Source organism: Scomber japonicus, chromosome 5, assembly GCF_027409825.1.
Source record: "Scomber japonicus isolate fScoJap1 chromosome 5, fScoJap1.pri, whole genome shotgun sequence".
Classification (NCBI taxonomy): Eukaryota; Metazoa; Chordata; class Actinopteri; order Scombriformes; family Scombridae; genus Scomber; species Scomber japonicus.
In genome coordinates this window covers 22,875,486-22,890,852 of record NC_070582.1, presented here as the reverse complement: position 1 = coordinate 22,890,852, position 15,367 = coordinate 22,875,486, and the positions used below count along the sequence as shown (strand labels likewise).

Below are 15,367 nucleotides of genomic sequence, written 5' to 3'. Positions count from 1 at the left end.
AACTTTCTCATTTAAATGAATGGGAATGTATGTCCAAACTTTTGACTGGTCCTGTATATCACACTGCTGATTCTAAATAAACAAGAATCATCCTCTGCTATCTGCAAAGTTAATTCATTCCCACATTTTACCTCATTTTATTTATATCAATATTTCCTCTGATGCAAGCCCAGACACATCAGCTGAACAGCTTAAATATTTTTTCAGGCTGCATACCAAAATATCATAAACAAGCCTTGTTTGTAGCTGCATTGCAACATTTCAGTATTGTTGGAGCATGTGTCTAAAGCTCATATTACATAATAGCACTGATTTATATCATGTAGCTTTGGGAGTGAGTACTAAGTTATACTAGAAAAGAACCGGTTCATGTGAGTTCATGTGTTGGTTTGTCTCATCTAATCAAAGGCATTTTTATTTTTTTGAACAGCCTTTCTTAAAGGCAAAGCCTGCTGTCACACAGAGGGGGGGGGGTGCAATATTTGTTTAAAATACAGGGACACCAGCTGAGATGAACAGATACTCTCTCCTGGAAATCATTCATAGCGTTGCTCTGGGTTGTAGACATGAAAAGCGACAGATATAGCTGTGTAGAAGAAAGACAAAAACAGAGCTTTATACAGACGTTCAAACCCTGGCTCTTTTGTCAGCTACACACAGATGGCCAATCACTGCAAGAAGTGCTTGAGAATAATGGATTTTCTGTTTTGAAAAGTTACAGAAATTGTCGGAGGTAGCCCTCCCCCCGCCCCCCCCAAATCCAAGGTCAGAAAGGTGTGTGTATGTTTAGCTTCAGACTGCTAGACTAAAGAGTCCAGTTCTGTGCAAATGATCTACAACATCTGTTTTCTGAAAATGATAAGACATCATTTAATTATGGGAGCACAGTTTTTTTTCTCCATTTGTTTAGAGCCAAAACATATAAAACAATAATGAAAGTCTGCTATCTCCCAAAAGTATTTCTAAAAAGGGAAACTGATGACATCGGCTGAGATGAAAAGTTTCTGAGCCTGTGCAATTTACCGAGATATTTATGTTGAATAATGAACATCTAGTGTAGCTGTGATGTTGTGTTTTTAGTCTACAAAATATCTACACTATGCTGAGTATCACTGTGAGCCATACATCTGTGAAAGAACTCATTTGTGCTGATCATCCAGTCTCACTTTACAGTTTCTGTGATGGAGACATGAGGTTGGTGCAAGAAATGACTGTACTTTAAATCTCATCTTTGTATTTATGGCTCTGCAATATTCACGACAACAATTATATGTAGGTAGCAAAATATTGAGATTATACAACACTTACTGGAAAAGCACTGAAGGTTATGCACAGAGCATCAAAACATATTTTCTATTGCATTCATACAGATTTTGACTTATTTTTAGTACTGAATCTGTGAGGGGTGGGAAATGCTGCCAGTGTAATTGCCTGTTGCCATATCTTCAAATGTCAACATTGTGATTATCATTTTTATAGGTATTCCCGAGCTAGAGGACCCAAATACATTTTGAAATGTATTAAACCTTATTTCTTGGTTAAATGTCAAATTAAGTGCAAAATATTGTGACAGAACATCAAATTTAATATCATTGGCGTGATATGTAGGCTAGAATATGAATAACCTATAGCAAAGTCCTGTGAGAGGACAACACTCGCTGGTAATATCTGTGCTCTATATGTAATTTATAGGCCTAGGCATAAATACAACATACACGCACATACTCATGTCTAGCTGGTGTTATTATTACCCTGGTCAGACTATGAGCTAATAAAATGCTGAAGCACCATTTGTTTATTTAAAAGCTGACAACATTACAGCAACAGGATATATTGAACAAACCAAATCAGATTTCCCTTATCCATTCTGTAGCAAAATTAACATTTCACACTATCATTAATATTAATGACCTACTAATGATTTTCAGTGGCATACTTTGTGAGCATGGAACAGCCTACATTATCATCAAATTGTTTCGAGTCATCCTCCCTCTCCTCATTCTTCAAAGGACATCTACATGAAAGGTAAGAGTAGCGTAGCTCCATTAAGGACTAGGGCAGTGTTAAATGTGTGTGCGTAGTAAATGTGTGGTGGAGAGCGAGTGGCAGAAAAGCAAGGGGGAATGCAAGCAGAGCAGAGGAAAAGGTTAGCACAAAGTTGTCAATCTGGCAGAAAATGTACAGCACAAGCTACAGTGTCAGTTAATAAATGCCCTAGAAAAGTCTGTTGTTGCCCCAACTGCTGGAAAAGTGAAGGAGGCTGGCTCCAAAATTAGCAACAATGGGATAACCTAAACTAACCAGTCTCACTTAATCAAATCAATCAATCAAACCTTATTTGTCAAAACAAAACAAAACAAACTTAAGGTGGACTGACCTTTAAGTTGGACCATGCTATTCTCATTTTAATGTAAATCTCAGCCGCTCTTAAACAGAGAAATATCTGGCTCTTTTGAGTTTGTGCTCTCAGCCCCCTCCCCACCTTCTCCCGGCCAAAAGCAGTCAACCCCGGGGGAAACACTGCAACTACAGTAATATTCTGAGAGAAAATTTCTGACATCAATCATGTGTGTGTACGCTCCTTTGCTCCAATACAGGAGATTCTGTAGTGGAAAATAAACCAGGGTGGGATTTGCAGCCCACAATACAGCTCTCTTCCACACCGAAAATAATGATATCCACAATTCACTCCCACTGACACTGACTAAAACACAGTGATATGCACATGCTTGATCCTGACCAATATAGAAGAAAATAAGTATCAAATTTTCCATCCTAATCTGAGGCATATCCTAAAATAAAACTAAACCAACAGGTCCTTTTTCACAGCAGGCATGACTTGACTTATCATAACAGGAAAAGTATAGGTTTTACAAATAATATCAAAGGAGAACTCCATCGATTTGTAAGCATCAAAGTCTGTTTACAGGTCTATAGGTGAAAAAAAGTTGTATATAGTTTTTTGTGGCCCCACTGGGAGCTGCACAATGTCTGCAAATTGCCTCAAGTGATGTCAATTGGGTCAATGTCAGTGGGAGCTTAAGAGCGCAAAAATCTAGGGGTGCGGAGTTAGAAAAAGTGTAGCTACTAGACCTCTGTAGCCTGTTCCTCATCTCTTCAAGTGGCTCACAAGGCTGAATGAACCACATAGGTCCCTCAAATCTGTACAATTGACTGAATCGAGTTGAGTTGCACTGCAGTCAGAAAAAACTATGCATTAGTTAAAAAGACTACCTCAATTTTAATTTTGATTTTAAACCATCTGTTGTGAGTCTGACGTCATAGTAGTAAAATGTTATTCAAGTATCCCAGTAAACCGTGAACCAGAGTCAGTATGCACAACACCAGGACCCTTAAACCAAAGCAGCTAAATATAGCATTCATTCATTTTTTATCTGTGCTCTTGTGTCTACCAGTATTTTGTGAAAAAGGTCTATAGTACCAGAAGCATCATAGAGACTATTAGCCACACCCATTTAATGCACCTGTAATACCTGGTTAGCACATCAGGATGCACTGTGGATGTGATTGTGGTATGGCTAAAAGCATTTTAACAGAAAAGTGATATTTATGAATGATTTATTTGATTGTTACATTCCATAAAATTGAAATATGTGCCATAAGAGCATCTTAGCTTAAATGCATGCAAATCAGGCCACTATCCCTTTACTGTACATGTAGATGAGTTATCATTAAAGCAGGTGCAGTATATCTAGTTTGCTATATTCCTCTAAATTGCTCATTTCACAAAAGGTGTTTCACATAAGTATTATTAATCACGCAGCATGCTACAGTATAATGACCAGTGCGTTGATACTTGTGATTGGAATACCAGCTCACAAGTGCATCCACATGGTGAAAGAGAGTAAAGTGCCAACTGGCTGTCCTGTATATGAACTTTAGGAAGGACTTCTGAACAAGTGTCCCCCACTGGGCCCCAGCTGCCATGGCGGGGCTGGAGAACAGATTGACTTGTCAATACACTGCCCTGTCAACAAGCTCTCGGTCATGAGTTAGCCCGGAGGAGCTCTCAGTAAAGCATATAGTGGATGCATATGACATGGAGGGTGTCCGTAGCAAAATGATTCTAACTTAGCAGTGAAGGGGACAGGCTCCCAATGCGATGTATTCGACATGTAGGAAAAACTCTCAGACTGCTGCAGCGGCTGCTACAAATCCCAATTTAAAGACACAAAAAGAAAAAGAAACTCCAGTTCACTCGATGGAAATCAAAAGTCGCAAAACTTCTTTCCATTTCGTGCGCACTCGTCGAAGGAAAACATTGCTTTATCCCACAAGGCGAGCACTTCAAAGGATTTTAAACTGACCCCCTCCTCCTCCTCCTCCTCCTTCCTCTGACCCACCCGTACACTGAAGCGTGTCCGCGCCGTGACAACAACATTAGTTTCCGTGTGCTTTTAAAAACTTACCAACAGTTCTTGAGCCTGACCCCGAACCAAGCAGAAGGTACCAGATCCACATCATACGCTCTCCTTTCCCCCCCAGGCCCGTCCCGTCTGTCCTGCCCCGCCGCGGGGCCAAAAACTGGGGGTAAAAGAAGAAGAAAAAACTTCTCCGGGGCAGCTAACTGGAGTCACTGCTGCCTGTTGTACTTTTCAAGTGGAACTTTTTTTTCCCTCCGGCAAAATTAGGAGTACATGTGGCGTGTATGGGTCAGAAGTATGGAGTCCGGTTTGGGCTTCTTGGTGACGGCAGGCAGGCAGGCAGGCTGGGGAGTCGATGGCTCGTGTGTTGCTGCTCAGAGAGGCGGAGTCGGAGGCAGAAAACCGGAGAGCAGAGGTCGGTCAGCTCGGGAATAGCGGTTCCGCTAACGGTCCCAGCTAGCAAAACCTGAGAGGAACGTTAATTGAGTTCACCGTTAACTCGGTTAATCACAGAAAAGTGTGTTAACACCCACTCATTTAGCAGTAGTAACACAAAGGGATGAAACTAAAATAAAGCTGTTGACAAAACCTGATACCACACGAGTAGAGTCGATAGGTTTCCTTCAATGGAAACATCTGGAAACTTAAGGGAAACTATAAGAAACTAGCAGTGATGGAAAGTTGGTCTGGTTCAGTTACTCTATTTTACTTAAGTACAATTTTGAGGCACTTGCAGGCTACTTTGAGTATAATTTCAGCTTTTTACTACTTTACACTCCACTACATTTCATATTGCACTTCATATTGCATTGCTATTCCACTACATCATTTGTCACAGTGAATAAAACAATAACGGGCTTTTAAAAAAGTGGTCAAGGTCACATTTCAGATGTCAATGAATTGTGAGCAGCGTCACTAAATTGTGTTTTTCTCTCTAAGCTTCTGACATGGTTTAATTTCAATAAATGTCCAAATAATCCAATATTTTTTATCATAAAAAAAAAGGTTAGAAAAAAAGTCTACAAACTGAAAACGCATTTGTGTATGAAAACTTTGTTGTTGTTTTTTTTCTTATTTTCATTATTCATCTCACAACCCCAGATTTATCTCAGGACCCTTTAGGGGGGGCCAAACCCTAAATTGGGAATAAACAGGTTGCTCTGAGGTGTGAAAAGTGAAGCCATTGTGAAAGTGCCTTAGACCTGCAATCTATCGAATGTCCAGCAGGAGGAAACTCCAAAAAGAAGTCGTTTCATATAGAAGTTTATGGGAAAATTCACACTTCATTTATTACCTCAATAAACACCTTTCCTTTTCCTTTCATGAGTTTGTGGTCTCGATCACTAGTTTAAAGTCTTCTTTAATATTGAAATGATGCTTATTTTTTTGGCTACATTTAGAGTAAAATAGATGATAAAGTAGGGTACGCTTAAGGGCATGGCTAACTTGTTATTGACAAGTCACTACGATGGTAGGTGTTTCAGTTGGACCCTGGGCAGCTCCTCCCTGGCTTCCCGCTCTCATTTAAATTATGGGCTGTGTACCGAATCACTTACTTTTTATTTTTAGTACATGCTACAGCTGCCCATAAGTATGCACTGTTGTATGCAGTACACACACAATAGGGACATACCACTTCATCTTTCATCATGGCTTTGACTGATTTCTGTCAATGCTCTTTCAATGTGCCGTCACTGGTCTGTGCTCTCTCAGAAGCCAGTAGCAAGAAAAGCATGCTGACTTGCATAATGCAAAATATGACTGGCTGTAGCAATACATTCTGGCACACTGTTTCTGACATACTATGTGTCAGGACATGCTGAATCTGTTTCTTGCATACTAAATAGTATCATAGTATAGGTATTGGAACGCACTTGCACACATACTCATTTCTCATCACTTCTGGCTCCTAAAAACCAAGATAGTGATGGCTAAACTGGAGGCTTAGGAAGGGAAGTCCAACCAATGCGTATTGTCACCATGATTATGTCCATTATTTTACATATCGTTAATGGTTGGGAACCACTGGCCTAAACTAGCTAACTGTATGTAGTTCAAAGAAGCTCCACCTCTAGAAACTACAACAGTAGCATGCTCTTTACACACTGATGCTTCACTATTAATAATCAAATGATATCCTATATAATAATATATCAGTTAGAAGGACAAAATGAGTACTTTAATTGTAAGTACATTTGCTGCTAATACTTAATGCTTAAGTAGGACTTTCCATGCAGGATTCTTACTTGTAATGAGGTCTTTATATATTGATGTATTGATCCTTTTCTGGAGGAAAGGACCTAAATTCTTCTTACACCACTGGAAACTGGCAACAGATGGGGGAAACTATTTGGAACAATCTTTTAACAGATGGTTTGCCTTGATGAAAGTTAAAAGAAGCAACTACTTGTAGGAAATCAAAGCGTGAAAGCTGTGTGTGTGTGAGAGAGAGAGAGAGAGAGAGCATGCTGGCAGAGAAGGCAAGAGAAAGACACACACAAAGAGATTCTTTTCTTTCCATTGTATTTCTGATGTTTTCACACAAGTCAAGTCTAGTCAGTTGTATTTGTAGTCTATAGCCCAATATCATAAATCATAAGGCCATACAATCTGTCCAGCATTCAACATCCTTTGAGGTTAAATACAAACACAAACATACAAACTTAGCTCTATAGCAACAACCACATTGTGAGAAATCCAATATTTAACAATCACTGTCCAGGCACAGATCCACACAACACGTACATTCATATGGAAATACAAGGCTGGAAGTGGTGTTTTCATGCCAATTTAAGTTGAAATGAATTGGAGAGAGGAGACAGAGTGGGATGGAAGGACAGGAGGCTTCACCTACAAAACCTCTCTTCTTTATCATAGAGCTGCAGCTGTGTGCAACAGACAACCTCGCTTCAAACAAACCCCTCCTTTTGATAGCATGCTAACCTGGAGGCATACGATTGGGATGAATCCCAATATCAGACTCCTGCAGCTCACTTTATATTCATCTACACAGTTCCTTATCAAGCCAAAGCCTTGTGCAGAGGTAAACTCCAGGGGAGGGTCTTGGCATGTTGGTCGGATCTGTTTAAACTTTGTCAAAGATTCCTGCTTGATAGCTTTTGCAGGGGCTTGTTGTCCTTGATTCCCCCCATTGTTGCCTGTAGGCTCTTATGTATTTCATTCTGTTTTGATGAGCACTGATGCTCAGTGATTGTGCAAGTGTACTGTGAAAGCATTCTTGAAAAGTCTACAGTTGGCAGATATTAATACTTCAATGATTGCCACAGTTAACAAAAACAGACACAAGTCTCCTCAGCACAAACCCTGAAAACAATCAACACTAATAAAACTAAATGCATCTTTAGAAGGAAGCACATTTGTCAGTCACTGTTAAATGGATTTTATTCTGCTCCCCTGGAGTTATCATTAATGTTAATGCTGTACTGTCTAACAAATTACAGCCTGATCCATGAACCGCAATACTATAATCTGTTTTAGGGGCGTCTGCCGAAGAGGGCTTCAGGCTAAAAGCAGAAATGGACTTGGCTACATTACTGATTGACACACAGTCTTTTAGTAATGCCCATCAATTAGTTTAGGCTATCTATAAACAGCTCAGACCTAATTAGCTGCTGGCCAACAAATGGACTCATTAGAGGACATTAAACTCTAATATGAAGGTTGTTATTGACTTAATCGCAGGAGAAACCCAATTAGGGGCCAGATTTGGGAAATGAGGTAGTGAGACGATCTGATTGGCAAAATGGGTGGAGCGTAGTGACCTGGGATGACTTTGCCTGTGGGTGTGAGGTGGCATTGAGAGAGAGTGAGAGAGAGAGATAGATTTAGCCTGAGATGTAGCAAGAAGTAAGGGAATGTATAACAGGAGCATCACAAATGGAGTGGATGTGTGTGTGTGTGTGTGTGAGTGTGAGTGGGTGTAGAGCGAGAAAACAGCACTTACAGAACAGTGAGTGAGTGAGTAAAGAAGCCAGAGGCAAGAAAAAAAAACAGGAGGTGGAAGAGGAAAGCGAGAGATGAGGAAGGTAAAAAAGAAGAGAGAGACATATCAGGAGAAATAAGGGAAATGTAGTAGTTGAATAAAACCTTACAAAATACTTAAGGTCTTGCTGTATGCTATTTCAGATGATTACATTCAAGCTCTAGGATATAACTAAAAATAAACACTGTAACTTTGCCAACAAGAGTAGCTGATGCCACTGTCACTGAGAGCTTTGCTAATATATCACTTCATCTAATGACAGTGTGAAATGAGGGGGAGAGAGCAATAATACAACTCATGAGAGCTCCAGGATGCGAGTCCTTGTCATGTCAGGGTGCCATTGAGGTAGCTGTGAAATGCCAAGGCCCCTAAAGGACTGGCAATGGTAGTTTCACTCTAGTGCAAGACTCTTGACATTCATCTTACATTTAATAACCAGCGCTCTGATGTGAAGGACATCTTTGTTTATGTGTGAGTGTCAGACTCAGAAAGTAAAAGTGAGAAGAAAAAAAAAGGAGAGGACACATCAAGGGATGGTGCGCTAATGATTTCACTAAGTGTTTCTGCTGGTGCAATATGAAGTTGACTTTAGTGGCAAATATTCAGACACCTCCAAAAACCATGTTGCATACTCACATACTGGCTTATGTTACCAATTGCGTAAAAACACATGCGCAAACACACATGATTATACATACGTGCACAAATTTGCTCACGCTCATGTCCACCCAGGTCTCCTTCATGCTCCTCCAAATGCATTAATTAGATAATCATTCAATTATGTGATCAATGGCTTGTTCTTTTGACATTAGTAAAGCTGACGTCTTGCCTGGTGTCACTGCAGGGACATCAGATAGGCTGCAACAATTGAATCAGAAAGAGATGGAAAGGGTAGCTGTGTGTGCACGTGTGTGTGTGTACGTGTGTGTGATCCAGGTATTCCTGATATTGTGGGGACATAAATCTGTTTACACAGTCATGTTGTGGAGATTTGTCTAGCTTATGAGAACAAAAAACAAGTCCCCTTAACGCAAATCATTAATTTTAAGGTGAAGACTTGGTTTAAAGTTAAGGTAGGTTTAAGGTTATGTTAAGGTCAAGGTAAGGCTTAGGCATGTGGTGGTTATAGTTAAGGTTAGGACAAGTCTCCAGGAAATTAATGTAAGTCAATATAATGTCCTCTGAAGTGCTGGGAACACAAAACACACACACACACACACACAAACTGTCAATCTATAAGGCCCAGGCTGAGAATCAAATGAGGAGCAGATATTGATTTGGGATTTCAGGGGCCAATAACAATTTGAGTGGGAAATGCCCGAGGCATCAACAACTACTTTCTTTATTACAAAATGATGTACAGAGTGGAATGGGCTACATAAAGCTAATTGCAAAATACAAGGGTGATAATAAATATACCAACATTAACATTAGCTTCACATTTTTGTAATGTAATAATAAGTTCAATCCCTTAGCTGAGTTGGTTGCTTACACTGCTGGGTCTGTTAATGGCAAGTGTTTGTTGCAATCCACTGAGTGAACAATTTACACTGAACAATCTTTAACAATAAAATAGACAATGGAAAACAGGACTACACGGTCATTTAACTGAAGACTAACTGGCAGTTAATATTGAGATACATAACTAAATAAGTTCAAACGTGAAGCTCAAGGAGGCTGGATTTATTCTCTGTGGCAAACTGGCTCTCAAGGCCACAATGGTCCATTAGACTATCAAATCTGGTCTCCAAAGAAAAGGCAGTGGCATTTCTAAATAAAGGCTGCAAACAAGGTCATGTGAAGCTGAAGAATGAGCTATCTTCTCTCACTTATACATGATTAGTAGACATCAGTTAGCTGTGAGCACTCATCAAGGTTTCATCCCTCAGATTTAGTCCTTCTCTTTAGGCAAAATATATAATAAACAGATCCCCATATGATCTTAGATGTCACTCTAAATTATGAAAATACTGTCAACTGAGTTTAAATGATGGTTGATTAGAGAGAGAGGATACACCAGGGGCGGTATGTCAGAATGAGATTGTCCTCTGTGAGGCTCTGTTTAGATACTGTGGTGCTTGGGGCTAAATTCAGGAGAGTAATGCTGCTGGAATTGTTAGTTTGTCAGATATTTAGTCATAAAACAAAATACTAGAAAATCTAAGATGAGATTTGGTTTGTTTTAATCATGACCATGGTCTTTAAAATCAATCGAGTAGTTTTAGTTGGCTAAACTTAACTGAACCATAACCGTAGAAGAGGCAGATTAGGTTTTGTAACTGTCATGTTATTTTGGAAGGCCCTGACAAACAATGTTGTCAATATCCAATGTCAAGTTAAATCATCAGAAGATCAGAAAATGTTCCTTGTCTGATTTGTGTTATTTTGGAAAGCAATGACAAACAAACTATTTCATTATTTCTGTTTACTATTTCTAAACAGCTCACATGCACCAGAATTGCATTTGTAAGCATTAAACCTGTCACATCTCAGAAAATAAAAGAATTCCTCTTCTGACACATACTTTTTTAAGAATATTGCTTGTGTCTTGCTTCATTGTTCCCCATTGCCCCTCCTCCTCAATTCCATTTCTTATTCTTAGCCTGGTGTGTCAAAAAGTTTGTTCACATTAATGTCAGTAACTCTGTTTATCAAATTCAAAATTCAAATGTTTTTTGAATTAAGCCAAATTAAAGAACTAAACTTATTCAGTTTTGTCTGTCATGCATAAGTCTGAGCACAGGGGCACAGAAGGACAGACAAGAGGATCAAGGCTAGAAGGTCATGTGATGAGTAATGCCTGGATGAAAAGTAGCACCAGTGCTCCCAGCAGGTTTGGCCTGTTTTAAAGCAATTATTCTGGCTTGGCCCACTGCTCACACCCGCAGGCTGCTTTCATTTAGTGGACCACCAACTATCGCAGGTGTTTTTTTTATGGGCCAAACTGGGCCACTCGCTCCCTGCTTCCCTGCTATGCCCTGGCCCTATTCTGCATTTTTCATCACACTGCTCCAGGCTATATTTGTGTTAGATAAAAGGACCCAGATTTGTGGGACGGTAACATTGAGAGTAACCTTGAGAATTTTTACAGCAGTGTTATATGTCTCTGAGATGCTGGAAACGAACAAATATGTATAGCACCAGCAAGTGAGTGACATGTTTGAGCAATTGAAGTGTGAATTAGAATAGAAGGAGCAGCGGACAGCAAGAAGGAGCAAACAGGGAAGAAAGAATTGGTCCATAGTTAAGATTCAGCAGTCAAGTGCATATATAGATGGATATGTGAGAATGGGGTTAAGAGGAAAGAGAGCATGAAATATCTTAACCAAACTGAAAGTTCTGGGCACTAAGAGAGGTTTCGTCAAGGGCGTGATAGACTTGATTATGGTGGGGTTAGAGACCAAACACAGGGGAGTATGGATAGAGGTAGCAGCAGTGTTGCAGTGTAGTAGCTGTCTAAAGGTTTCTGAAAAAGCTATGACTGAGAGAGATTGCTTAAGTCTGGGTGTAGCTGGAGAATGCAGATTGACCATGAGGGAAGAAAGTTGGTTTTGAAGGGGTAAGAGTCAGCACAGTGAAGGTTTAGCGGTCAGGCAGGACCAGTAAGATCTGCACGACCCGGGGATAATAAGCAAGCAGGACCACCACTACGTTATAACTCACGCCTGGTTGCTCTGGCTCCTGATTGGAGCAGCAAGGAGAGGGGGTGGGAAGGGAAAATAAGGGGAACAGAGAGAGAGAGAGTAGTAGAGAGGGCTTGTTGAGAGCCGGGCCTTTGATCATTGGGTGAAGAATTACCAGCTCAATGCCCACTGCTGCTGGGCCCCAGCCCCAAAGCACCACGGGAAATCTTTATATTCAAATATTAACCCTTTTCTCATTGCACGTCTTTGATTCATTCATTGGCATGCACACAGACAGAAATATGTACACATACATTCACACTCACAGCCTGAACACAAACAAATAAATTGCTTTGTTCTGTTACCTTGCCTTCGGCTAACTCATTAGAGTCACCGCTGATGGGTTACAGAACTGTGACACACAGTGACAATGGGTGATGTCAGTCTGCACACACACACACACATTCACACAAACACATCAAGCCAGCACTGACACACTAAGACTGAAAAAGAGAGCGGCCATCAGAGGCATCTAAACAATAGCAGGGGAAAAGTGGAACATCGCTGAAATATAGGACATCTTTTGATGTGTGAAGATTACATGGTTCAGAGTCTAAACATGTCTCTGGCTGCCTCAGAGCCAGATGTAGGAAGCCATTCAAATTCAAAACAAACAAAACGCATTTCACCTATAAATGAGTCCCTTGATGAACACAGGACATGGCCACCAGACACAGTGAAATGCTATGAGACTTTATGAGCAGTAATAGAAAGTGTCTATGCCCTTATTTGCGTTTTGCCGATGCCCTCTCAAGCATGCCTGAAGCTTACCCTGCTGGCTGATACAAAGGTGTGTGTGGGCCGAAGGGGGTTTCCTGCCGCCTGTTGGGAGGGAGGAAATGTGAGCGTGGAATGAGCATGACTTTGATAGTTTCTAAGCCTCAAAGGAGGGGGCCATCTCAGCACGTTGTCAGAGGAAGGCCAAATCCAGCATTTAGGAAGAAGGGAGGCTTGGTGCATGTTCAGGCCTATGTGGCGTCTTGTGCTAATACAATAGCTGAACGTCATGATACTTGAAATGATTATTAACATATGTGCTTCAAGTGTTTGTGATGGTGGTTTCTGGAAAAAATTGAGAACAATCCATCTGTTGTAAGATTTGATATGGCAACAAACCTCCTTACGAGTAGAAAACACTGTCCCCTGTTCTTGTTTTGCCATGGATAATTTAATTGAGAAGGTCTTATTAAATGCCATTGCTGGTAGCGCCTGGGCTCAGACTGAGCCTGACCTTTCATCATAAGAACAATTAACATGACTGGATGCTTGTTTAATCAGATGGCCATTTTATTATCATTATCTTAATGGCGACTCATATATCATGGTTAGTCAAACCCCGCTCACCAAGTTGTGGCCTCCAGTGCGATGAGGTGGGCACAGGGTTAAATGAGCATAGTGATTGGCTACAGCTTCCAGAGGCTTAAAACATACTTTTGAAGAGACCACAGAAGCCACAAAGTGGATGTTAAAATATGAGGGAGAGAAGCAAGTTTTATTGTATCCACTCATTATTCCACTCAGTCCTAGACAAAGCTTTCAAGTAGAAAGGATTCTATATACAGTTTGACTGTGACTCAAGTGCAGTCTGAATAAACAGATCCTGCCACTCAGAAAGAAAGAGTTAGCACTCAGGGCTCTCAGTTAGTGTGTCTGCATGCACATTAGTGCTCATATTTGAAGTGATCATTTATAGAGAGTGATCTTTGTAGGTAGAGTCTTCTCAAGGACAGTGGTGGACGGTAACTAAGTACTTTATTTGTTTTACATTTGGTGCTACTTTATATTTACACTCAACCATATTTCAGAGGGAAATACTGTACTTTCTACTCTACTGCATTTATCTGAATGCTTTACTTTACAGATGAAAAATGTACATAATATCAGCTTTTAAAATACAACACGCTGATAAAGATTTAACCAGTTGTTTCCAACTTGGACTTGTGTTATAGTCAGGGTTGTTAACAGCTCCACCAAATAGTGATTTTTTTATCTAAACTTCTCCGAATAAATGTGTAATTGATCCAATATTTCACTAAGAATAAGAGATTAGAAGAATAATCCACAAACTGAAAACAGATTTGTATATCAGAACTTTGGTTTTTCTTCCTCACGCTTCCACAAATCATCTTGCGACCTCTCAGATTTATCTTGTGACCCTTTTATGTATATATATATATATATATTAATATTATTTATATTAATTGGATTATAGTAATATTTCAAACTAACCGTTTTCTTCATTTTGTGTAACACATGTCTTCAATCTTGTAATCAGTCAATCAGCCTATTTAAATGGAGAAAAGCAGTCACTCTGCTATATGGTATCATAGTGTAGTATGCACCACTCTGAACATGGACCAGAGAAAGCAAAAGAAATAGTTCTCGGATGACATCAGAAAGAAAATTATAGACAAGCACATTAAAGGTAAAGGCTATAAGACCATCTAAAAGCAGCTTGATGTTCCTATGACAACAGTTGTAAATATTATTAAGAAGTTTAACCACTTAACGCACGCTGTTCCGTCTTCGGGACGGGACGGATGTTAGGAGGTAGCCACACGTTCTTCTGAATGTTTTAAACACCAACCCTTAAACATATATATTCATGCCGTACATCGTTGGAAAGCTTAGATTGTCCTGATTCATTCAAGACCACTCACGACTTATATGGTTGCTCACAGCAGTAATAGTATTAGCGATTAGCTCGGCTAGCCCCTGAGCTAAGTAAGAAAAGCTATAATGCCTACATACCTTCAAAGTCTTCCCTTTATCCACAACGATCATCTTATGACACAGGACTTTATGTACAGCTCGCCAAGTATCCATTCTTGTGAAATATGAAATCCGTTTCCATAAAACCAAAATACTTTCCTCAATATGTCAACATGTATTTAGTCCAACACGTAACGTAATAACACAAATAACAAACCATATATATATCCGTTTACGTCATTTCCTGACCTGCACGTCCATCTCAGAGTACACGTGACTAGATGTTTACGACCGTGAGCCTCTTCTGCTTCTGACGACACCACACACAAGCCAATCGGTGTTTAGGATTAGGCAGTACATGTCTCCAAAGCCAATGAGGACATGTGACCGACAACAATGACGACATGGCTTTGATTGACTGCTGTTCTAGCCTATGGAAATATTCGGTGAAATGAAGTTGATGACCTTTTAGCCAATAGTCAGAGGTTTCCAACGTTGTATGACACTAAGCTATTAGTTTGGCTGTCCATAAACAAACTCCAAGCGTAACCGGCGTGCGCCCTGTGCTTAAAAGAGTTGAACCA

General features: G+C 40.1%; 1 protein-coding gene across 1 annotated transcript in view; it reads right to left on the bottom strand.

Annotated features, from left to right (window-relative positions):
* ldlrad3 (low density lipoprotein receptor class A domain containing 3) overlaps window positions 1-4,746 on the bottom strand; it is an 87,673-nt gene extending 82,927 nt beyond the window's left edge. Inside the window, exon 1 of the mRNA XM_053319677.1 lies at window positions 4,431-4,746. Within this exon, the coding sequence (XP_053175652.1) occupies window positions 4,431-4,485 (55 nt within the window). The 5' untranslated portion in view covers window positions 4,486-4,746. The remainder of the gene's footprint in view (window positions 1-4,430) is intronic.
* Between the last annotated feature and the right edge of the window lie 10,621 nt (window positions 4,747-15,367).